The 24,726-nt window shown below is 46.1% G+C and overlaps 1 protein-coding gene across 2 annotated transcripts in view; it reads left to right on the top strand.

The window, feature by feature from the left end:
• The window catches only part of PTPN21 (protein tyrosine phosphatase non-receptor type 21), a 339,336-nt gene that overhangs the window by 245,166 nt on the left and 69,444 nt on the right, over positions 1 to 24,726 (top strand). For both annotated transcript variants that reach the window (XM_078660017.1, XM_078660016.1), the window contains 2 exons: positions 4,517 to 4,657; positions 7,656 to 7,877. In XM_078660017.1, coding sequence (XP_078516143.1) covers positions 4,517 to 4,657; positions 7,656 to 7,877 — 363 coding nt within the window. The remainder of the gene's footprint in view (positions 1 to 4,516; positions 4,658 to 7,655; positions 7,878 to 24,726) is intronic.

Here is a 24,726-nt window from a genome sequence, read left to right as displayed (position 1 = left end):
TTCTGGAGTGTCCCTTCAGAGAAATCTCAATAGGGGGTGATTGTGAAACCCAGAAACTGAAAGTCCTCATTTTCTCTGGCTGCTTCCATGATTCTTTCCTTTAGCTGCAAATAGTACCCTTTGGTCAAAATGCCCAGAGTTTGACCCCATGACTTTCTTAAGTTAGCCATCCTATAAGTGCTCTCCAGCTCAGTTTGTTATGTAAATGTAAATGTAAATGTCATGGTACTTATAGAGCGCACTGTCACCAGACGGTCACCTTGCGGTGTCGCCTATTCGGCTTCCTGGCGCTGATACTCATACCGCTGTGGAACCCCTCCTGGCTTTCCCTGTGAAGTGTCCACTCCTGGGTACCCCCAGGGTGAAGCCAGGCATCCTTAGCGCCGGTGTGGAGGCTAAGCAAGCTATTGCCCAGAGTTGCAGCGTGGGGCCTGTGATTAGAATAGGCACCGAGGCGAGAATTAACAGTCCGAGGAAATTGAGCCCGAGACCCCGCAGAGGCGGGAATCGAACCCTGGTCCCTGGCCAGAACTCTGCATCAGGGTCTGCCGCTCTAACCATTGAGTCACACTCCTCCACCATTGAGCCACACTCCTCCACCTTATGACCCATCCACCCACAATATCTTTCGTAACATGCGATACACATGATACTACATCAGTGTTTCCCAAGCGAGACTAATTTTCATGGGTCATTAAATGGAAAATGTGCTGTCTGTAAATGACAGAGTTCTACCACACGATGCTGTAGTTACATTAAAAAATCGCTCTTCTGGCCCATTAAAACTAGGTGACTCGCAAACGTTTGTTCTAAAAATTGGGTTGTGGTTCTAAAAAGTTTGGTAAGCACTGCTATACATCATGTCCACTGCAGGGCTTGGCCTAGTGTTTGACTTGGTCATTTCCAACAAGCAAGGGATCATGTGATTCACTGCTACTTCTTTTTGCCCTGTTTACCTTTGCCATCGTTTCTTAACTAATTTCACAGAGATGTGGCACTATCAGGCATCAGTTTCTCTGTATGTGATTTTCTTATTACCCAGCGACACGCCCTTAGATCTGGAGTCAGCTCAGTCCCAGCTTTGGTGAAATACCACCCTCACTGCCTATTTGTCTTCTTGCTAGACTCCTGAACGTGGAGATGCTGCTCCCTTCTAGAGATACTGGTGAGGTTGTGATCCATCTTCAGTCCACTAGGAGGTTGCCATTTCAGTTATGTTTTGCAATTCTGTGTGTGGTCATGATGCATACAGTTGTTGGCTGCTTTATTGCCTCAGACCAGACTCATTTTGTGGCTCTGTCCTTTTCCAGTGCCCCTAGGGATCTCTCTGTGCCCAGGAACTTTTTTACAAGTGAGGTTGTCTCCAGTGCGCTCGCTGCTAGGCATCACCCTCGTGTGGGTCCTTCTGCTAAACTAAACCCGTGCTCATGGTCTACCAGCTGCAGATAGTTGTTTTGGTGCGTGCAGGCTGCCATACTGCTTCTTTAGGGGTCCCGGCGACAGGCATGGCACAGGCCAGGTGCTGCTCCTACTGGCTTGCCAAAAGTGATGTTTTAAGGCATGGGCAAAGCAGGTGCTGGCCCAGGGCCCCAGTGATTTAGGGAGCTCTTTATAGAGCCAGCTCTGTCATGCTGACAGTCCTCCCTAGATGATCTTGAAGTATTTTAGCAGATTGTTTTTAAAAAACGTTTTCCTTCCATTTATTTTTTGATATGAGTGATGTGTAGGAAACTATTACAGGTATTTTGCAGTGGAATGTTGTGCTTATGTTTTTCAACACCATGCAACATCTACAAAAAGTTGATTTTAGCATGAGAATTGTGCCATCCATTCAAGGTGGATCTGTTGAGTCGGGTTAGTTGACCGAGACAAAAGCCCCCCTCCTTTGTAGCATGGATGTGCTGCACTTCCTGCAACTGACCACTTCCTGCTCTGGCGGCCGCAGCACTGCCCCAAGAGTCTTTAGCCCCCCTCTTCCCTAGCTTTGGGGCCTTCAAGGCAGCAATAGAGGAGGGAGACCCTACAAATTAACAGGAAGTGCTGAGCCAAGGGTCTGGCTCGGATCCTAGAGCTTGTTCACGAGCGGAGCCCGGAAAATGTTTGCTTTGTAAACCATATAACAAACATGTATAATATGACCCGCCTTTAAACATGAACCATTTGAGAACTAGGAGGCAAGGCAGTTGTCACGTAAACTCTGTACATGGCCGAGATTATAATAGGACAAAAATACAGTCCTCTAAATCAAACACAATATGTTTTGTACAACTGTTATTCAGGAATCACAGATTTGAAAGTGTTTTAAGCGATAATGAAGAAAACGGAGTTTGGCTGAAATAAAATATTTGCACAAACTCACACAATTTAAGCGGTAAGGCGTGATTTATCCTGGTTTTCTGGTTTCACTTTGTACAAATCAGTGTCTTTTTGTGTCTTTTTTTATGTAAACGCTTTGTTTTCACCTCTTTGTGCATTTTCGACAGTTTTTATGTAGAACAAACTTGACCAATCACATTACACCAAGTCACATTCATTTTTTAAAGGCATTGTGAGAGTAAGTGATTTGTCCAGAATCACGGGATGCTGAACCAGCGATTTGAACCGTTCCCTAGTTCCAAAGTCTGCCGCACAGGCTATAAGGCCACATTCTGGGTATAGGTGGGGTGGCGTGGCAGGCAGAAGCAACTTGAAAGCTCGGCTCATTGTGGGCTCGATGATCCAACGAGACCTCGAGCTGAGCCAGGCTTCAGGCTCGGGTCTAGCTCGAGCTTTCATGGGATGTCATAATGTCTTGCACTAATAGCCTAAATAGGAACCAGGAAAACGCACAATCCTTGCAATATTGAATTGTTTGATTTGTTTATTGGTATATGGTATAACTTACTGGCGAAAGTGTATTCATTATAGTCAATTCTATAGTATTGTACCACAAAATCTGTCTGGGAACATACCCCACATTTTATGATCTTGGCTGGTTCCAGAAGCTATGCTGTTTTAATGTGTTTCAGACTGAAAGACTATGAATGACTGAGGTATGATTGGTATCCGTTTCAATGTGAACGCAATATTTTTGCGCCAGTGGAATGTCGGGAAGTTTGTGACGATTTACATATATTTGTTTTGACATGATTTGTAATACATGTGTTGCAAAGTTGCAATTCATATAAATTTGGACATAATTACAGACTTCTGTATGACAAAAAATGAACTCTGTTGAATAAAAATAGCAAAACGGTAAAACTATATATTAGTTTTTTGTACATGTTCTGGCTGAAGAATACAGAACTTTCCATAGGGTTATGAGTTATACCAATACTATAAGGTGGGGTTGGCAGTGTTTTTGATTGGTTTAGTAGTGTCTCACTCCTTGCTGTGCCTCTCTATCCGTTTCTTTCCAGGGGCCCTTTAATGTATGGTATAATGTCTGCTGGCACCCATAAATGTGATTCTTGTAAGCAGGGGTGGGGGGAGGTGGGAGGGGGATGAGGATTGACAGAATGTTGACATTATACGTGTTTCTAGACCTGAAATGTGATTTCCTGTAGAAGGGACTAAATACAAATCCTACATGTCCCTTGTATCAGTTTAGACATGTACTGACTCATCCAGCAAGCATATTCCTTCATCTGTTCGCCCGAGTGTAGGTACCTTTGCTCTCTGTATATTTTACCTGCTGGCATGGTTGCTTATTTTCAGGGAGCATAGGTGACCTGTCTTTTGTCCTTTATACCTCTCTATACGTGTTAGTCTGTGCACATGACTGCTTATTAGTTAGCTGTGTGCATTCACTGCACACAATCTACTGGCTATAGCCTTGCGTGTTGTCTGTATAGCGCCCCATACGTGTAGTTGGGCTCTTTCTAAGCGCTCGCATTGCGACACAGATAAGGAAAAAAAGCATATATGGAGGCAAGCTGATTTGCACAAAATGCCACACCTTGGTGAGGTAGAAAACCGAGATTAGAACCCGGATGTCCCTGCTCCTGGCCCTCCGATTTATAATTTGATCAGTAGAGCACACCCACCCTCGCATCATGGCTTGGGCTCCGAATACACTGAACCACGCCTATCAATCGTTAGCTATCCACAGCTGGAATCAGTCTGAAGTTTGGAAGGAAAGGGTCTGTGAGTTTACTTAGGAGACATTTTCCTAGCGTGGGGTGACGCATTGCAGTTGAACATATGTCGAAAATTAAGGAGCTGGGCGTTTAACTCCTTTTCCAACAGGCAGAACAGGAATGTAGACGGACCAGGATTTAACATTCCGTTCATTCCTGCGACGCTCTGGCAGTTTGCAGTTCATCTGGGCGCTGCCCACCTGGCACCCGTGTGCCACTGGCAGTGCGCCCTCAGACCCGCGCTGCCTCAGGATGGTGCGCGCAGGCCCTTTGAACCTCACTTTTTCTCTAAAAGATCTCAGAAACTCTCCCAACACAATTTTGTTTCTTTCCAGGCTGCGTTTTTATCGGAGAATGTTCGCTATTACATTTACAGCATTGTGTTCTTGTCATTTTAGGGCATGAAAAAAAACAACAGGACTGAGGCGAAAAAGATGGGGCCTCTGAAGCTGGCGGCGCTGAACGGGCTGACGTTGTCGCGCATGCCTTTAGAAGACGACGGAAAGGAGGAGCCCGCCCAAGCGACCAACGACGAACGGGTATGTGGGGGCCCGTGATCTCTCTGTCTTCTCACATGCTCCCGCCTCCAGAGGTAGTTAGGTGGTTGGCACATAGAGGCCAGGTTTTCACCATGTCCATTCCTGATCTGCTCATACAGAGGTTTTCTTCTGGAACTCTGGGACTCCTGGATAGCCTGTGTTATATTGGAATTCAATCAAAGGCTCATGCAGTCCAGGGGTTCCTCCTGAATTCTGGGGCTCGTAGTCTGTATTATAATGGAATTCAAATAAAGTAAAAACATGACTGGGACAGTACATCACACATGGACCTCAGAAATATTTTCAGGCTGCAGGCAACGGCTCGAATACTTGGGGTTATGACAAACTCTTTTCGAGGTTGATAATGGAAGTGACACCTGGTATTTACGAAACCTTGATTCCTTGGCAATTTATGAACAGTACTTACCGGTGTTCTAAGATATCTATCCCCCACAGCTTCTAGTACTTGGCTGGGTAACGAGAAAGTAGTTTATAATATGCAAACCTGTATCCGACGATCTGGTACAGTGAGAAGATATATCAAGTAGTCTGTGCGGGTCCATGTAGTACCTTGTGAACGGTGTAGAGTTTTTACATGTGTTCTCTGGAGCGTTATAGTGTGTTTTTGGGCGTTTGTTGTTTGATCACGGAGTTGGCTCAGATGCCTGTGCCGATACTAACACAATGAGCCAGGCCCTGACTCACTCCAGCTAAGATCCAAGCAATCATATGTTATATAGTATACAAGTATGTGTGTGGGGGGAGGTGGGGCGCAATGTATTTGGTATGGGGTTGGGGGAGTGTTGAATTGAGTTTTGCTGGACTGAGCATGATTGGCCCTATATATAGCTGTTCTTGGATCTGAGAGCTTGCTTTTTTGCATCCAGACCTGGACACTTGCCCAGTAATCCCAATTTGTTGTCAATCCCCCACATCCATTTTAGACTTTTAAGTGGATCTGTGTAGTGTTGTTGTACTTATTAAAGTAGTTTTTGTAGAAGTATAGTTTGAGCCATTGTGCTCATCGTAAACGGCCAAGGAGAGCGGCGAACCAAAAAGTGCTCCGCACACGATCTTGATGGTCTTCAAGAAGGATAATAATTTAATCTGCTTGGCGCAGATATCCAGCATTGATTTACACTGACCAGAATGATGCCCTCCATGCCTTTCACCTTCTCTCAGTTTAGTAGGACTTCATCATCAATGGTGTTGAATGCACACAGAGCCAGTGTGTAGTATCAGGCAGCATTTCTTCCAAGGGTCTTGAGCAGTGTTGTATCCTTTTGATTTCTAGGTTTTGCTGTGCTGGTTCCTTGCCTTTCTAGGATGGTAACTACAATTTGGTTTGTGTTCGATGTCCTGCGTGGTATATGTTTTTTGGGCTATGGGTATTCTGTGCTAATGTTAGCCACCATGTTCAAGGTACGCACTTTGGCTTTTCTGAGGACCTGTTTAAGGATGGCAACCAGGTTCAAGCAGAAGCCCTTGCCTTATGGTGCCCATGCTTGAGATTAATTGGTTACTTGAAAGGAGAACTGTGCTGTTGGTGGCTTACAGAGCAGCACTTGGCACCAAATTTATAACACTTTTTTGATTTAAAGTTTACAATAGCAAAAAAAGTTTTTGGCCTTGGGCAAAACACATATTAGGAGTTTGTAAAGTTTTACAGACTCCTAAAATGGGTTTACGATGTGATACTGATTAATATTTGGAAGGTGCGTGTTTTGGCCATCCCCTCCAAATACCATATCTCTTCTAGATTTATCAGTGGTTAAGGACTCTCCTTCCCTTTTCTGAAGTGAGATACATGTTTTAGGGGGGAGTTGCCAGTGGTCCCGGGAACAACTATCCACCTTCCCAAATTTGTAAAAAAAAAAAAAACCCTGTAAAAAAAAAAGCACAGTAAAATCCCATTTAAAATAAAAAGCTTTTTTAAAAGCAATCACATGGATAGTGGTCTGCTGACCCTTGCAGGCTGTCAGTCCTCTGATTATGACCAGTTAGAGTGAATTTCAAATTGAAAACTTTATAATGAATATCATTAGGTAGGTCAGACTGCGATCCACTATGATTTGCAATTTTGCAAACCGCCCTAATAGTACATAGGTCAGTTTGCAAAATTAGATATTAGTAGCAAAAAGACTGGTCTCCAATTGTGACCATTTGTTACAACCAGTATCATTGCACATCTGGTCCATAATGATTGGTAAACCATGTATGATGATATGATCATACATTCAGTCAGAGGCTTGCAAGTCCTTGTGATGTATTAATGACAATTCTGGCAGTTTCTTCTTCTATCATTCCAGTCCGTAAATTAGCTTCTTGAATGCATCTGCTTGAAGGGATGGGAGTGCAATTATTCTTCATTAGGAAAGGATACATCCCTTTTGATTTATTGAATAGAACTTACATAAAATTGCCCTCAAGACTCTTTTTAGGCTGAATGTGATTGGTTGGAAAGCCACGCCCTTCCACTCTGGGTAAGGAACTCCTCACTTACCATAATATTTTTGGGTTTTAGCACCATAAAGGGCACTGCATTCCCTCATGGGTTTAAGCAGTGTGCAAATAAACTTCACGTGGCCTACTTCAATAAAAAAAAATGAAACCTTGAGAATTGATACCAGCTAGCCCCACAGGAATGGTGACTAAAACAAATGGGGGGAAATCCACGTCATTAGACACCAAGGTAAAAAAATACATTCTTCTGATTGCAAACGTATTTCACCCCCCCCTAATATTGTGAAACTTCACCCCAGATTTAAGAGAGTTGCATAAGCTTGCTTTTTCTAAATGTGCTTTGTACTTTGCCTATTACATCAGTGATTACAGTTGAAACTCAGAACAGTTATACACTGAAGACTATAAACAATACATGACTTTCTCAGATCAGCATTTCTTGAACAAGTTAAAAGTCAAACGCTAAAAATAGAAAAATGGTTTGTTTTTGAAGAGAAAGATGTTGATGCTGACAAGATTTTCCCCTTACTTTCAGTGTAAGCTATTGGAGCAGCGACTGGAGCACTCAATGTTGTTTACAGAGTATGAAAATATCCAGAAAAAGCGAGTGGACGGTGGGGAATGCTCAACGGCCCGGCTCCCAGAAAATGCTGAACGAAACCGATACCAGGATGTGCTGCCCTATGATGACTGCAGGGTGGAGCTGGTGCCAACCAAAGAAAACAACACTGGCTACATCAATGCCTCGCACATAAAGGTAAATTCTGGGGTAGGGCACTGCAATCTTAGGGGAAGGGAAGGAAGAACATCTGACTAAGATGATGGAACGTGTATAATCATAAGGGTGGGGGAGGCAGAGTGAGAATCCTTTCAGTCTCCGTTGTATATACTCATGATCAGGGAGGGGAAAGGATCACTTGTCCTGCTTAAACCCTGGTTTTGCAGGTCGAAGGGGTGGTATCTCCCAAAATATGACCCTCATACACGTGTATGTTGGAAACTTTCTTTTAGCGGTATATACTGTGTCCCCGCTTAGATACACGTGCGTGCGTAATCATTGGATCATTTTTTGTGTGTGCACCCTCCACCAGGAAGTTTTGCCTTAAGTTTAAGGCAGTAGTGATCGTGGAATAGTGGGGGATTTGTGGTGGTTTCGTTTTTTAAAAAAATCCGGACAGCCAGAAGAGGAGAAGTTTAATAAATCTGGATTCGGACTGTAAGTAAAATCTTAGGTGCACCTTCGAATTATTGAGGAATTCAAGTGCATATTTTGTAGAGTATTAAAAAGAGGTCAACATGTTTCAGCCTTGGGTAGTCAGTAGATCTATAGGCTTTCGTCAGGACCAATGGGGGTGAAAATGGTGAAAAAATATTGTGAGAAGAATAAAGGGTTATTAACCAGATTCTTCGTGAATTTTAGGCTTCATTGAACCTGTAAAAGAGAATAGACAAACATACATACACACACCACCAACAAACAGGGAGATAGGGTGGGGGAGACATATAATTATGTACAATAGTACCCCTGTAAATTCAAGGAACTAGAAAATGGCAATGCTTTTCATAGAATCATACTCATTTCAGGCGTCAACTCTCCCGTTCTCATGCTTCGGCGGGCAAAAGTGATTCAATAAATACTGTAGTGGGGTGCCCATAGTTCTAAAGTATTACTTCATCTTGTGCATGGTCTATGGTGTAATTATGGCCGCCTCGTGATAGCGTATAAACACGCTGCATACATTCAGTGGATATTTGTAGGTGTATCGTATTTATACAGTCCAGCTGAATTTAGCATGCTTGTAGTAACTCTAAGGGTTCTGAATACGTTCGTGAATCATTATTTTGTAATGCTGAAAATTGTGACTCAGTGCGTGATGAGTACGCTATTATTGCTTACGGTAATGTGGATTGTTCAATTTGTTTTCGTACCTTCATTCGATTAAGAAATTGCTTCCTCGGGGAGTAAGGGCTGGACGAGTGAGGCCTTACTGTGGGTTTGTTAAGAAAAAGAAGTTAAGGTACGGGGTCTCTTACTTGCGGTTGGTGTGGCTTGCACGGGCGCGGTACCTCCGATTACCTTAGTGCCTTCTGCTCTGTCCTGGCAGCATGTGCTGACTCTGCCTCTGCTCACCCGGAACAGTGACCACTGCGTTTCCGGGTGAATATGTACTCTGTGACGGCCGTCATAGAAAAAATACTACGAGAATTACAACCGCCTAGTTTGATTTACACAGGGGTTGCGACTGCATGTAAATGAAGTGTATTTACAAAAAACGAAATATACGCTAAATAAAAGGATTAAATTAGGAGCTGCAATTATTTGTTATTTTTGCAGATAGTAATTAGAGGGGTTGGTTGAAACTACCCATAGTAACATTGTTTCTTTTAAGGAGCTTTGTATAAAAAGTTTTTTTTAAATTGAAAGTATGAGAGGAAGTGTGAAAAAATTGTGATTCACTACTAGATGTAGATGGGGGGTTGTTTTATGTGCATTGTCAGTCTGGCGGACCATTTGCGCGGAAATGATGGTGGTTATAGATCTTAGACCACTGGGGCGAGGGCACATTTAGCCTATTATTGAAGGCGGACTGAAGTAAATCATTTGTTGAGAGACAACCAAGGGATGGAATCGTTAAGACCAAGGGTATCTGTATGGAGTCTATGGACCCAACGTTGTTCCTTCTCAAACAGGATTCTGGCTGCATTCCTGTCTACTGTCTCTAGAGTCTCTAAAATTACCCAACGTAGGTCGTCTACTGTGTGTTTCAGTTCTTTGTAATGAGACGACATTTTGGTTGTGCTTTTCTTGCAATTTACATTGCTCCGGTGTTCACAGAGTCTCTGTTTTGCCTTGCGACATGTCATCCCAATGTATCTCATGTTGCATGGACAGGTAATCATGTACACAACATGACTAGTATTGCAGTTGGTATGTCTCTTCAATTTCCATAGGAAGTTAGGGAGTAACTGCAATTCTTTTGTTGGTTCTGTAGTTGCGCAAGCTACACAGGTGCCGCATGGGTAGTGTCCGGTTATTGGAGGATTGTTCCATAGACCTGGTTGTTGTTTCTTTTTCTTCGGTGGTGGTCGGGTGTGGACCAATTCGCGAACAAAAGGAGCAGAAACATCAAAGACCTACTGGTCCACACCCGACCACCACCGAAGATTACCTGTCCATGCAACATGAGATACATTGGGATGACATGTCGCAAGGCAAAACAGAGACTCTGTGAACACCGGAGCAATGTAAATTGCAAGAAAAGCACAACCAAAATGTCGTCTCATTACAAAGAACTGAAACACACAGTAGACGACCTACGTTGGGTAATTTTAGAGACTCTAGAGACAGTAGACAGGAATGCAGCCAGAATCCTGTTTGAGAAGGAACAACGTTGGGTCCATAGACTCCATACAGATACCCTTGGTCTTAACGATTCCATCCCTTGGTTGTCTCTCAACAAATGATTTACTTCAGTCCGCCTTCAATAATAGGCTAAATGTGCCCTCGCCCCAGTGGTCTAAGATCTATAACCACCATCATTTCCCCGCAAATGGTCCGCCAGACTGACAATGCACATAAAACAACCCCCCATCTACATCTAGTAGTGAATCACAATTTTTTCACACTTCCTCTCATACTTTCAATTTAAAAAAAACTTTTTATACAAAGCTCCTTAAAAGAAACAATGTTACTATGGGTAGTTTCAACCAACCCCTCTAATTACTATCTGCAAAAATAACAAATAATTGCAGCTCCTAATTTAATCCTTTTATTTAGCGTATATTTCGTTTTTTGTAAATACACTTCATTTACATGCAGTCGCAACCCCTGTGTAAATCAAACTAGGCGGTTGTAATTCTCGTAGTATTTTTTCTATGACGGCCGTCACAGAGTACATATTCACCCGGAAACGCAGTGGTCACTGTTCCGGGTGAGCAGAGGCAGAGTCAGCACATGCTGCCAGGACAGAGCAGAAGGCACTAAGGTAATCGGAGGTACCGCGCCCGTGCAAGCCACACCAACCGCAAGTAAGAGACCCCGTACCTTAACTTCTTTTTCTTAACAAACCCACAGTAAGGCCTCACTCGTCCAGCCCTTACTCCCTGAGGAAGCAATTTCTTAATCGAATGAAGGTACGAAAACAAATTGAACAATCCACATTACCGTAAGCAATAATAGCGTACTCATCACGCACTGAGTCACAATTTTCAGCATTACAAAATAATGATTCACGAACGTATTCAGAACCCTTAGAGTTACTACAAGCATGCTAAATTCAGCTGGACTGTATAAATACGATACACCTACAAATATCCACTGAATGTATGCAGCGTGTTTATACGCTATCACGAGGCGGCCATAATTACACCATAGACCACGCACAAGATGAAGTAATACTTTAGAACTATGGGCACCCCACTACAGTATTTATTGAATCACTTTTGCCCGCCGAAGCATGAGAACGGGAGAGTTGACGCCTGAAATGAGTATGATTCTATGAAAAGCATTGCCATTTTCTAGTTCCTTGAATTTACAGGGGTACTATTGTACATAATTATATGTCTCCCCCACCCTATCTCCCTGTTTGTTGGTGGTGTGTGTATGTATGTTTGTCTATTCTCTTTTACAGGTTCAATGAAGCCTAAAATTCACGAAGAATCAGGTTAATAACCCTTTATTCTTCTCACAATATTTTTTCACCATTTTCACCCCCATTGGTCCTGACGAAAGCCTATAGATCTACTGACTACCCAAGGCTGAAACATGTTGACCTCTTTTTAAAACCCTACAAAATATGCACTTGAATTCCTCAATAATTCGAAGGTGCACCTAAGATTTTACTTACAGTCCGAATCCAGATTTATTAAACTTCTCCTCTTCTGGCTGTCCGGATTTTTAAAAAAAACGAAACCACCACAAATCCCCCACTATTCCACGATCACTACTGCCTTAAACCTAAGGCAAAACCTCCTGGTGGAGGGTGCACACACAAAAAATGATCCAATGATTACGCACGCACGTGTATCTAAGCGGGGACACAGTATATACCGCTAAAAGAAAGTTTCCAACATACACGTGTATGAGGGTCATATTTTGGGAGATACCACCCCTTCGACCTGCAAAACCAGGGTTTAAGCAGGACAAGTGATCCTTTCCCCTCCCTGATCATGAGTAAGATGAGGGAACCTCAGGTGCCCCATCTAGTGTAAAAGTAGCACATTGGAAGACATTGGTGGACTACAACAAAAAAGATGACTTTGGTATCCCTAATCTAGTAGGCCCCACCTGCCCTCCAAGGAAAACACTGTATATGGGCACTGACAGACCTCTTACTTAGGAGGTACTGTTCTAGTATCCACAATAGGTTATTGAAATTCCAACACTCTTTGCAGACATTTGCTCAATTTCCATGAACTCCCCCCCCCTCCCCCACCCAAGTGACATTTTAATGTAAAAAATATTTTTGTGAGTTTGTGATGCACTAGATTTTCTTATACCAGTGTGGAGGAAGATTTGGATGCACCACACTGGAGAACTGAAGCAAAACACTGAATCAGCACCTTAACTCTGGGTTGCCCTATTTTGCGAATTGTGTTTGTGGTTTTCAGTTTAAACATGATGCACGTATTATTGTATTAACACATAGAATTGCGGCAAATAAAATGTTGGTCACCATAGCGGTGAGATTTTTTATTTTCCAGCGAACTCTCAATTTTAGAAACAAATCGATTTTTTGCAGCCATTGGGTCACGCAGATGATAGAAGCTAATCAATGATGAAATACTCAAAATGAAAGTGGAAAAAGAAAGTATTTTCTTGGGAATTAATTAAGTGAATATCCGTTTTATGTTCTGTTTTCTCTTGCATGAGTCTCGACATGGTGCACATGACAGATGCCACCTTCCTGACCCTGCTTAAATTACAGTCCAAAGCAACAGGGCACAGTCTTCATATAGAGTCTGAAGCCTGCCGTTAATGTAGAATTTAGATCTCTGTCAAAAGGAGCAGGCTGGTGAAAGATAAGTAAAAAACTGACAATGATAATGAGCTTAGTGCTAAATAGTTAACCAACAGGTCCAAGATTCTAATCCTACCTGGTTAGAGTAAGCTGTTGATCCATCTGAGATAGATAAAATGATTACTAATTTTGGTGTGCACATTATATAAGTCAACCGTATTCTCTTTGGTATTACAATGTCAATCAAATTCAGTTGCAGAGTGTTAGAATGGTTAAAAATGAAAAGCAAACAAAGGCTCCTCGGCTGTTCCTATGAACTTGGCCAGCACTAGCTTTCAATCTTTGCCACATTCATTTAGTGTGCATGCAGACTAAAACAAATTATTACATAAAATTGCGGGCTAACGTTATTTTTAATCAAATATTCAATCAGTGAAAATGTTTACATGCATGTCCTCTGTTCTGTTACCTTTTTTTTGTGGTTCATAAAATTTGCTTTGTCATTCTGAATGCAACTATGCATAATCTGCTACGTTTTGAGCATACCCCGTACAAAATGTATTGCAAAAATGCAGTTTGACAAGGGCTAACATCTCTGTAGAGCTTTAGATGCCTATATTACCTTGTAGTGCAGCACAGCTGTCTTTCTGCATCGGTACCCCGTGGTAAGTACTTTGAAAAATATTCACACTGTGTGTGCACAAGTGCAACTCAGAAATGGTTCTGAGGTGAACCCATTTAAAACATCTACTACTTTTCTCTCTCCATCATAAAGTGCAGAGTGAGGAACATCACAAAAACACTCTTTGAACATCACAAAAACACTCTTTGTGTAACTGTCGTTAAAAAGGGGGTTGATGGTGAAAAGGAACCAGAGGGGCAAGTGGACTTAAATGCAGTTTATTCAAAAGCACCAGCATTATTTAGGAAAATAAGCAGAAGTTACATTGGACATAGGGAAGAGGAAAATATAGTGAAAATCTCAAGGATGAGGGAACCCAAACAGATACTCCACAAAAAATGGCCGCGGTAAGAGAGCCCTAGGGAGGAGCTCCGGGGGCTTGGGATCTCCAATTTTGGATTAAATCCCTGAACATCCCCTAATCCACGACCCTACACCAAGCGGAACCACTGCTGTATGTTGTATCAGCGAAACGAACTTAAATGAAGCAAGACACTGGAGTGAATCATTTACCTGGGCGGTGGTCAAGTCGGACTCCGAGGCTGACCGGAGGCTGACTCCTCTCCACGGACTCATCCGACGACCCCCAAGAGGCGGACCATCAGCAGCACCCACAACGGACATCCCGACGGATGTAGGCGAGCCTGAGGACTCTGAGGAGAACGATCGGCGGCCGTCTGTAGGCTCCGGTGCCCGTGTACATAGACTGTCCAGCTCGGAAGGCGGAGCTGGGAGATCTCGGAGACGGACAAAAAGGTAGGATCCTCCGCATCCCCAGCGCGGCACCACCAGTTGGGAGCCCCCCGTGACCACAACTCGCCGAATATAGGCATTTGGAAGAAAACGGGGAATCACTGCTTCGGGGATTAAAGAAATGCGGCTCGCCTGACCTTAAAATGGCGGCCGCATAGGACCTTCGTACTCTTACACTCACTGTTCTCACGCTGGAGACACAGACAGGGAGAAAGGACTAGCAACCGGAGCCAGGGAAAGAAGACCTCCCTAACCCTGACCGAACAGACAGCGAAAAGAGACCAACCAATCTTACAATTGAATCGAAATAGGACTGGCACCGGGGAAGAGAAAAGATACTTCCCAGAACCCACCCAACTCGGCAAAGGAAACTGTCAAAGGACTAAGATACACAAGAGAAAGGAGAACTCCCAGAAGCCTCTTAACTGATAAGGAGAATGGCAAATGCACACACAAGTCATGGAGTGGAAAGAAAGAAGGGACTAAGAGAAGCAAAAGGCACCATTCAACTTCAAGAAGAAATGTAGAAAGAAAGATAGGACCAAGGAAAGAAAAAGGGAATAACAACTTCAAGAGAAAAGAGAGAAAACCCTCCCCCCTCGCAGGAATTAATCAGGAAAATCTTGGCTGACTTCGTGTACTGGCTACTGATCTCAGGACAATTACCCATCTCAATCAGAGATAGTCAATTAGGCAACAGAGGCTTATTGGAGGCATTTCAGGGACTGACCTCCCTACCCAGCGGCTAACTGAGGACAAGGAGCCACATCTCGCCTACCTGCACACCGGGACTTTGCTGAGGGGCTGCAGGCTTCCGGGTGAGTGCGGTCAGCGGGGCTGCGAGCGTGCAGGGGACTCCATTGCCCAGGAGCCCCTGCGAGACCATTTTACAGCTTCCGGTCCGCTCTCCCTGCTGCCGCCCCCCGCCCCCTGCACTTTAAAACCTCTCTCACCCTTTCCTTTGGCGGGACGCTTTTCCAGGCAACAGAGGCTTATTGGAGGCATTTCAGGGACTGACCTCCCTACCCAGCGGCTAACTGAGGACAAGGAGCCACATCTCGCCGCACCCGCTCCGCGGGTGCCGCTTCGCCTACCTGCACACCGGGACTTTGCTGAGGGGCTGCAGGCTTCCGGGTGAGTGCGGTCAGCGGGGCTGCGAGCGTGCAGGGGACTCCATTGCCCAGGAGCCCCTGCGAGACCATTTTACAGCTTCCGGTCCGCTCTCCCTGCTGCCGCCCCCCGCCCCCTGCACTTTAAAACCTCTCTCACCCTTTCCTTTGGCGGGACGCTTTTCCAGGCAACAGAGGCTTATTGGAGGCATTTCAGGGACTGACCTCCCTACCCAGCGGCTAACTGAGGACAAGGAGCCACATCTCGCCTACCTGCACACCGGGACTTTGCTGAGGGGCTGCAGGCTTCCGGGTGAGTGCGGTCAGCGGGGCTGCGAGCGTGCAGGGGACTCCATTGCCCAGGAGCCCCTGCGAGACCATTTTACAGCTTCCGGTCCGCTCTCCCTGCTGCCGCCCCCCGCCCCCTGCACTTTAAAACCTCTCTCACCCTTTCCTTTGGCGGGACGCTTTTCCAGGCAACAGAGGCTTATTGGAGGCATTTCAGGGACTGACCTCCCTACCCAGCGGCTAACTGAGGACAAGGAGCCACATCTCGCCGCACCCGCTCCGCGGGTGCCGCTTCGCCTACCTGCACACCGGGACTTTGCTGAGTGGCTGCAGGCTTCCGGGTGAGTGCGGTCAGCGGGGCTGCGAGCGTGCAGGGGACTCCATTGCCCAGGAGCCCCTGCGAGACCATTTTACAGCTTCCGGTCTGCTCTCCCTGCTGCCGCCCCCCGCCCCCTGCACTTTAAAACCTCTCTCACCCTTTCCTTTGGCGGGACGCTTTTCCAGGCAACAGAGGCTTATTGGAGGCATTTCAGGGACTGACCTCCCTACCCAGCGGCTAACTGAGGACAAGGAGCCACATCTCGCCGCACCCGCTCCGCGGGTGCCGCTTCGCCTACCTGCACACCGGGACTTTGCTGAGGGGCTGCAGGCTTCCGGGTGAGTGCGGTCAGCGGGGCTGCGAGCGTGCAGGGGACTCCATTGCCCAGGAGCCCCTGCGAGACCATTTTACAGCTTCCGGTCCGCTCTCCCTGCTGCCGCCCCCCGCCCCCTGCACTTTAAAACCTCTCTCACCCTTTCCTTTGGCGGGACGCTTTTCCAGGCAACAGAGGCTTATTGGAGGCATTTCAGGGACTGACCTCCCTACCCAGCGGCTAACTGAGGACAAGGAGCCACATCTCGCCGCACCCGCTCCGCGGGTGCCGCTTCGCCTACCTGCACACCGGGACTTTGCTGAGGGGCTGCAGGCTTCCGGGTGAGTGCGGTCAGCGGGGCTGCGAGCGTGCAGGGGACTCCATTGCCCAGGAGCCCCTGCGAGACCATTTTACAGCTTCCGGTCCGCTCTCCCTGCTGCCGCCCCCCGCCCCCTGCACTTTAAAACCTCTCTCACCCTTTCCTTTGGCGGGACGCTTTTCCAGGCAACAGAGGCTTATTGGAGGCATTTCAGGGACTGACCTCCCTACCCAGCGGCTAACTGAGGACAAGGAGCCACATCTCGCCGCACCCGCTCCGCGGGTGCCGCTTCGCCTACCTGCACACCGGGACTTTGCTGAGGGGCTGCAGGCTTCCGGGTGAGTGCGGTCAGCGGGGCTGCGAGCGTGCAGGGGACTCCATTGCCCAGGAGCCCCTGCGAGACCATTTTACAGCTTCCGGTCCGCTCTCCCTGCTGCCGCCCCCCGCCCCCTGCACTTTAAAACCTCTCTCACCCTTTCCTTTGGCGGGACGCTTTTCCAGGCAACAGAGGCTTATTGGAGGCATTTCAGGGACTGACCTCCCTACCCAGCGGCTAACTGAGGACAAGGAGCCACATCTCGCCGCACCCGCTCCGCGGGTGCCGCTTCGCCTACCTGCACACCGGGACTTTGCTGAGGGGCTGCAGGCTTCCGGGTGAGTGCGGTCAGCGGGGCTGCGAGCGTGCAGGGGACTCCATTGCCCAGGAGCCCCTGCGAGACCATTTTACAGCTTCCGGTCCGCTCTCCCTGCTGCCACGCCCCCCCTATTTATTGCTTTAGCACTCCCGCAGCGCGGGACGCAGCCCGGGCGAAGACAGGGCAAAGACTGGGCCGTTTGAGGCCGTTCGAGGTCTAAGAGGGCTGGGCTGGGCCACCCCCCCTTAATTTTATTTGTTTTTGGGTTTACTCCTGTGTGGCACATCTTACAGTTTTATTGTTGTGTGTATATTAATTTATTGACCTGTACTCTGTAATATGTGTTCACGGGGTAGTCGGAGCAAGACCCTTATGGCAGCTAGCAATTCCAACAGGTCCATAGACGATTTCCTAGTCAAAACCAATTTGGCTATTGATGAGGAAATCAGTAAAATGCAGCACAAGGTCTCTTTAGAACTTGATGCTGCACGAAGGCTGTCAGCGCATATTGCTAGCTCCAAAAAATCATCCCTGGGAAATATTGCATCTGCCCGTACCCCTGACCGTTCAATCGCTCCACGGCCGTTATTAACAACGGTAGTGATGCATCCTGCTCCCCCCATCATTCCTCTACATTCCCCTCCAATCTCCCAACCCAACCCAGTTCATTTAAATACCGGCCCTGCTCCCCTTTTTAGCATCGCAACCTCCTTTCCCCTTCCCAAAGCAACCCAAGCAGCAAGTCTTTGTAGTGCTAAGAAAGCGGCAGCACACAAAAAGAAATGCCTTGCGAGAACCTTGCACGCAAGGAAAAAAGCCAGAATAGCAAGATTAAAATTCTTTAATAACAGGCGGGCTATGGGGTCTCTTGGGGCGAAGGATGTTAACCCCCAACCGTTTCCAAGTGCTCTCAATGGGGAAGCTACTATGGAAACACATAGTTCGGTGGTAGATGATGTTCTTATCATCTCTCCTAGTCAGAATAGTACAAATATCCCGGAGGGTCGGGTGACTGGCCCGGTGTCTGACAGGGAGGGTGATAGTGAATTCCTGCAACTAGTATGGGACACGCTTAAGCAGTTACTCTCCCCCCTAGAACTAAGGCTTTCTCGTATAGAGAATAACCTCCTTGAAATGGATAGGACCATAGTCACCCTGGCTAGCCTGAGCCTCAAGGAAATGGACGCTAAGCTTTTATGTGCAACCGAACCCACTCCCCAGCCCTTAGTTACAGAACCCGCTCAATCTCCTTTACAACCAGCACCAATCGTTCCCGAGACTTTGTCAATACCCAAACCCATCCCAAAACCTCGTACCACCATTGCTAAAACTATTGTACCTACCCCTAGCCTTGCAGTACCCAAACCCTTCCTTCCGTACAAACCAGCACACAGGTCGAACACTGACTCCAGGGTGCCAGTCAACCACCCCCTCAGGCCGCCCTCAGTGTGCAATCCATCACGCCAGGCCAGTCGCAACAACTTTCGAGGAGGGTTTATTGACCTCCCGCCTGAAGCAGGGCCGTACGTTGTTATATTAGCCGGTGTCCCAGAGTTGGATCAACAATCCCAGGAGAACGATCTTTCGTTAAAAAATAAAGTTATTCACTGGCTGAATTCCAACAAACAGCTCCCCGACCATCAAAGAAGCAGTGTACTTATGGTTCGGAGAGTTCCTTGGATCGGCCGCACTCACAAGTCTATAGCCGGAGACTGTGTGGTGGTTTCTTTTTCTGATCCCCACACAGCCCAGCACTTATGTGCATGGCCATCCTTTGAGGCCAATTCCGCAATAGTGGTGAGGCCCCTCACTTTTTTCTACCCTCCCAGACAACAACCAGTGAGTGAGGGATCATGGACCACCGTTAGGAATGTTAGTCGCCCAACTTATAGTTTTGTTGGTCAAAACCAACCAAACTGGTGGCAAGGGTTTTCAACCTCTAATAGGTTTGGCTGCTTGGAGGAGGTGGACTGACTTGGGTGGTCTGGAGACATATCTCCCTCTAAGATTTCGCCCCACCTACGGAGCCCTCCATCCCCAAGTCCATCTCTCGTCGGCCTACCGTTGCCTAACAATCCGGGCACAGCTTTAGATCCAGCACACACTCCTGTCTTGGCAATGAATGTAGTACAGAGCGTGGTACAGTTACCATGTGTACTAACTATGGATTGCCCTTTAAGAGTCATCTCTTGGAATATTGCTGGGCTACGGGGACGTCTGGAGAATGACGACTGGGCCAACTTCATTGATTCATATGATATCGTCATCTTCCAGGAAACCTGGTCAACCGTCCCATTGTATAAGTTGGGTTACTTTAATTTTTCAAAACCCGCAATTAAGAGCCCCAAGGGTAGGGCCTCTGGTGGTCTTACTATCTGGATAAAAAATAATTTGGGTTTCCATGGTAGGGAAACACCGGTGGCGTGTGCAGATCTCCTATGTATCAGCCTGTGTAAACCCAACACCCCAGATATCATTTTAGTTGATGTCTATGCCCGTGGCTGTCAGGGTGGGAAAAAACAAGACGCCCTGGACGATCTTGACCTTTTATTTAAGAACTTCGGGTCCGACCAGATCGTAATTGTAGCGGGAGACTTAAATACCTCCATTGAGCCCATCTCCTCCTTGGCAGAGGATGTGGGTTCTGAGGAGGACACTGCTTGGGCAATCCCCCCGCTTACTATTGCAAAGGGTGTTAAGGGTACTGAGGCAGCTATTCACTGGCTGGGTTTTTGTTTAGAATGGGGCCTACGGGCCGCCAATGGGCGTACACGATCCGATTGCCTTGGGTCCAACACCTTCGATAACGGCTTGTGCTCAAGCCGTATCGACTATATTTTGATTAAAATTGAGTGCTGGTCCATTGTACAAGACATGGCGATAGAGCCCCGCCCGGAGAGCGACCATAATCCCCTTTCACTTGGGATATTGGTCCCAGGCATGGGGGCACCTGCCAGGAGGACTAACATCCTAACATCTGATGTTATTCTGTGCCATAACAGGCGCCGTGTAAAATGGCCTAGAGTTCTGGAGGACCCCGTACTTATTTTAAAGATAGAGGAAGAGGTAAGGGACGTGTGGAGCAGGATGTCTTTGTTATCTTCTGCTGATATTGCAGACCCCATAATCACCAACCTTCATGAGGAGTGTTTTTCGACCCTTAAAAACCTTCTCACGAAACCATCCAGGCCTGCTAAAACCAGAGTTTACAAAAAATGGTACAATAAGAAGTGTAGAGATGCCCACAGCAGCTTATTAGCTGCTGTGAAGGCCCGGAACTCCGATGCCATAAGGATGACAAGGCAATGCTATAAGCGTACCATTCAGGCTGCTAAGCGTGAATGGGATGACTCTTATTGGCTTGATCTCCTAGGTGCATGCGACTCCCCCAGCCTAACGGATTTTTGGTTGATTATAAGGAGGAGAAAGGACCCTGCCGCCCAGGTTCCAGTAAATCATGTCTCCGCCCAACTGTGGGTGGAATTCTACTCCGCACAGTTTAATGACCCAAATATAGTGGCAGTTCCTTCGATGGAAACTACACTGATGTGCCAACCCCCACACACAGGAGACAGACTTTTATTTTTGGAATCTGACACTGCACTCGCTCTCGAGTCAGTTCAGTCGGGTAAAGCTCCTGGCATCGATGCTATTCCCGCTGACGTTTTTAAACTCAAACCTGACCTTTGGATCCCATATATAACCCTACTGGCAAATAACATAGCTGCAGGGGCCGAGATTCCTCCTTCATGGAAGGGTGCAGAAATTCTGCCAGTTTATAAGAAGGGTGACCGTTCCCTCCCCAACAACTATCGGCCCATTAGTTTGATCGATTCAATCCAGAAAATTGTGTCGAGAATGATCCTAGCAAGAATTCTGGATTGGATCGATTCAAATAACATACTTTCCCCTATGCAGGCGGGTTTCAGGTTTGGGACGAGTACAGTCGACCAAGTCTTCCGGTTCACATTACTCTTTTGGAAAGTGGTCCTGTTGGGTGGCGGCACGTTATATGCTGCTTTCGTTGACCTCAAGTCGGCCTTCGACTTGGTGCCAAGGAAGAAGTTGTGGGAGGCCCTTAGCCGCATGGGATTTCCGCCTGAGCTCTTGATCCTAGTCCAGCGACTACATGAGGACAATTATGCCCAGGTTAGGTGGGGTAGCCAGGGGCAGGTGACCAAGCAATTCCCTGTACAACGTGGGGTGCGTCAAGGCTGTGTCCTGGCCCCCACGTTGTTTCTTTTATTTATTAATCAGGTTACACAACATTTTATCAACACACAGTCGGATGCTCCCATGCTGGGTGGTCGAAAGTTCCCCATGTTGATCTTTGCAGACGACACCCTCCTGCTTTCTAAAACTAGAGCCGGGCTTCAGGTAGCCCTGAATAGATTTTCCGAGTTTTGTAGCAAGAATGACTTGCAAATAAATGTGGACAAAACCAAATTTATGGTTTTTTGCAAGAAAACTCCCCCTAAGTGTACCGTTTCTTTAAACGGAGTCCATATCGAGCAGGTTAGGGTCATGACATATCTTGGTGTGACCCTAGATTACCAACTCAGCTGGAACCCTCAAGTGGAAACGTCCAAACTTAAATTTAATAGGTTGGCTGGCTGCTTGCTCCATGAACAGAAGAACTCCCTTACTAGGTGTGTTAGCCCTGTGTTAAAAATTTTTGAGGCGAAGGTCATCCCCGCAACCCTTTATGGAGCAGAAGTTTGGGGTCATAAGAATCTCTCCAGTTTGTCAACTGCGCAGAACAGGTTCCTACGGAATCTGGTTAGTCTCCCTCAGTCCACTCCAACTAAACCCCTATTATTGGATCTTGGCTGCAGACCAATCGACGAGATGGCCCAGTATCGGGTGGTGGCCTTTTGGCGCCGCATCTGGACCACTCCTGAGCTTGGCCTGTTTACCCAAGAGTTGGAGGAGGTAAAACTCATGTGGGGGGCACACAAAATACAATGGTTTTGGGTAGTTAAAAATGTATTGAATTTGATGGGTCTCCCGGAGCTTTGGTCCAACCCAGGGGGGGCAACTTTTCCCTCTAAACTTGAGTTTAAGGCACTCTTTTGGGCCTGGAGAAAATCTATCCTTGTAAACCAATCCCTGGACGCTAACATAACTGGCTCCTTTTTAGTGTTTAAGGCTGTTCCCTCATTAGAACAGTATTGGGACCTAATCACAAGCGTATTAGATCGTAAACTATACCACCAGTTCCGAATTGGCACTCTGCCCATCAATTCTTTTACAGCAAAATGGGACATGTCTACAGGAAATAAATGCCACTGGTGTGCAGTCCAGGAGGAAAGTGTTGGCCACTTCTTCTTTGGCTGCCCTGCTTACCGTGCACCAAGAAGTAAGTGGTTAAGGCCGATCTGCTTGACTCTGAACAGTGGTGGCTTCCGAGACGCACTCCACAAACTTCGTGTTATTAGATCAGAAACCGTAGTGGTAGGTGTTGCAAAATTTTTAAGATGGGCCTGGCTGATCCGATCCAAGAAATTGGGTATCCCTGTATGTTGAATGTCCTTTTTTTTTAGCTGTATATAGCACCCTGTATGGTTCTTAGTGGTATTAACTTTTGTGCAAATTATCTTTGTCCCATCTGTTTTTATATACATATGTCTAAAGTATCTTTTCGTTCTTAGGAATATTTTGTGTATAATATTATATTGCTGGAGTGTCTTTTTATACATTGTGTACGATTGTATTTTTGTCTTTTATGAATTTTTAATTCGAAATAAAGACTTATCGAATCGAATCGAATCGAATTAATTACCCTTAACTAACTACAACTATTTACTAATTACATACCTGAATAAAGCAGCATAACTAATAAGGATTAACGAACAAAGGAACAATTTAAAACTATGTTGCAAGTCAACTGAACCTACGATAGCTCCCACGTATACAAAGGTGTATCACTATAAGCAAACTATTCCACTAAGGAGCTATTACCTCCACCTCGTAACAATAGGAAATAGTTACTACACTGTTACAACCACCAAGATCCTCCAGCTGGGAACTACTCACTACACAACGTTCAATTGACCCCTGCATATCCCCAAGGTGAAGCGAAAATGGATGGTAGTCACCAAGGATCGACTGGGTCGTATGCAAAGAGCATAGAATACCCTGCAACGCTATCCAAAAATGCTGCCAAAAAACTCAAACATTATACCTTGAGAAAAAACCCGGACATACTGTTCTCTGACCCATATTTTGACAGTGTCAAAGGCATCATGATGAATGATCTTATTTTCTACACAGACAAAACAGCCAAATGGCGCAACGCCCTTTCAAATATGCTGTGCACTAAATCTATAAAAAACATACCATATGGCATAAAGATAACGACCACTTTAACCAAAAGAAGCAAGACAGAATTATGCATTACTATGTACAAAACGGGAATAGTGCTGATACAAGCAAGCAATAGAGAACTCGAGAAATTCGAGTTAACCTTTCAAAACTTGAAGGAATACATTGAAAGACCAAACCACCAAAATAACTTGAAACCACCAGACTGCACGTTTGAAAACAACGACTCCAATACTAGAGACATCATTCCAACCGACAACCTTAACAACCAATCTGCTTTCACCGAAGACGTAACCGACAACGAGATGGTAACTACAGAGAATGAGATAGAAAGGATAACAATGGCCACTATTCCTGGAAACAAAGTGAAGAACCGGGCCCCAAGGAAAGTATCGCTGACGCCAATGCACAACTCCACGGCGCCTGAAGAAGAATGTACCCCAGCCCCAAGCGAGTCCCACATGGATGCCAACGAAACGAAAAAGACAAATGATTTCGACCTCCTCCAGCCTCCACCGAATGCTAGTCCTGAGTCCCATAGTTCCCTATCCACAAAAAGACCCCTCACATCCCATAACATAAGTTCTAATGGCGACATCTCGAAAAGAGCCAGAAATCACAAACAATCTACGGTTATTAAGAAAAGATGTGTGGCAGTGAGAACAGACCACTCACGGAGAAGAGCAAACGGCAATACTCATCCTATCAGACCTATCGCACATAAGAAATCATCCCGAACACAGAAAGAAGTATATGAGCTCCAGAAGCTCGTAGGCAACCTGACACAAAACTCGATAAAAATCTCACAGACAATTGGGAAAATCTGGGAGATGGCATTAAGTACGCACACTAAGGTCTCACACATCCAGAATCTGGTACTCAGACCCAACAGACCTATCAGGAC

Source organism: Lissotriton helveticus, chromosome 9, assembly GCF_964261635.1.
Source record: "Lissotriton helveticus chromosome 9, aLisHel1.1, whole genome shotgun sequence".
NCBI lineage: Eukaryota > Metazoa > Chordata > Amphibia > Caudata > Salamandridae > Lissotriton > Lissotriton helveticus.
This window is presented reverse-complemented; position numbering and strand designations above follow the sequence as displayed.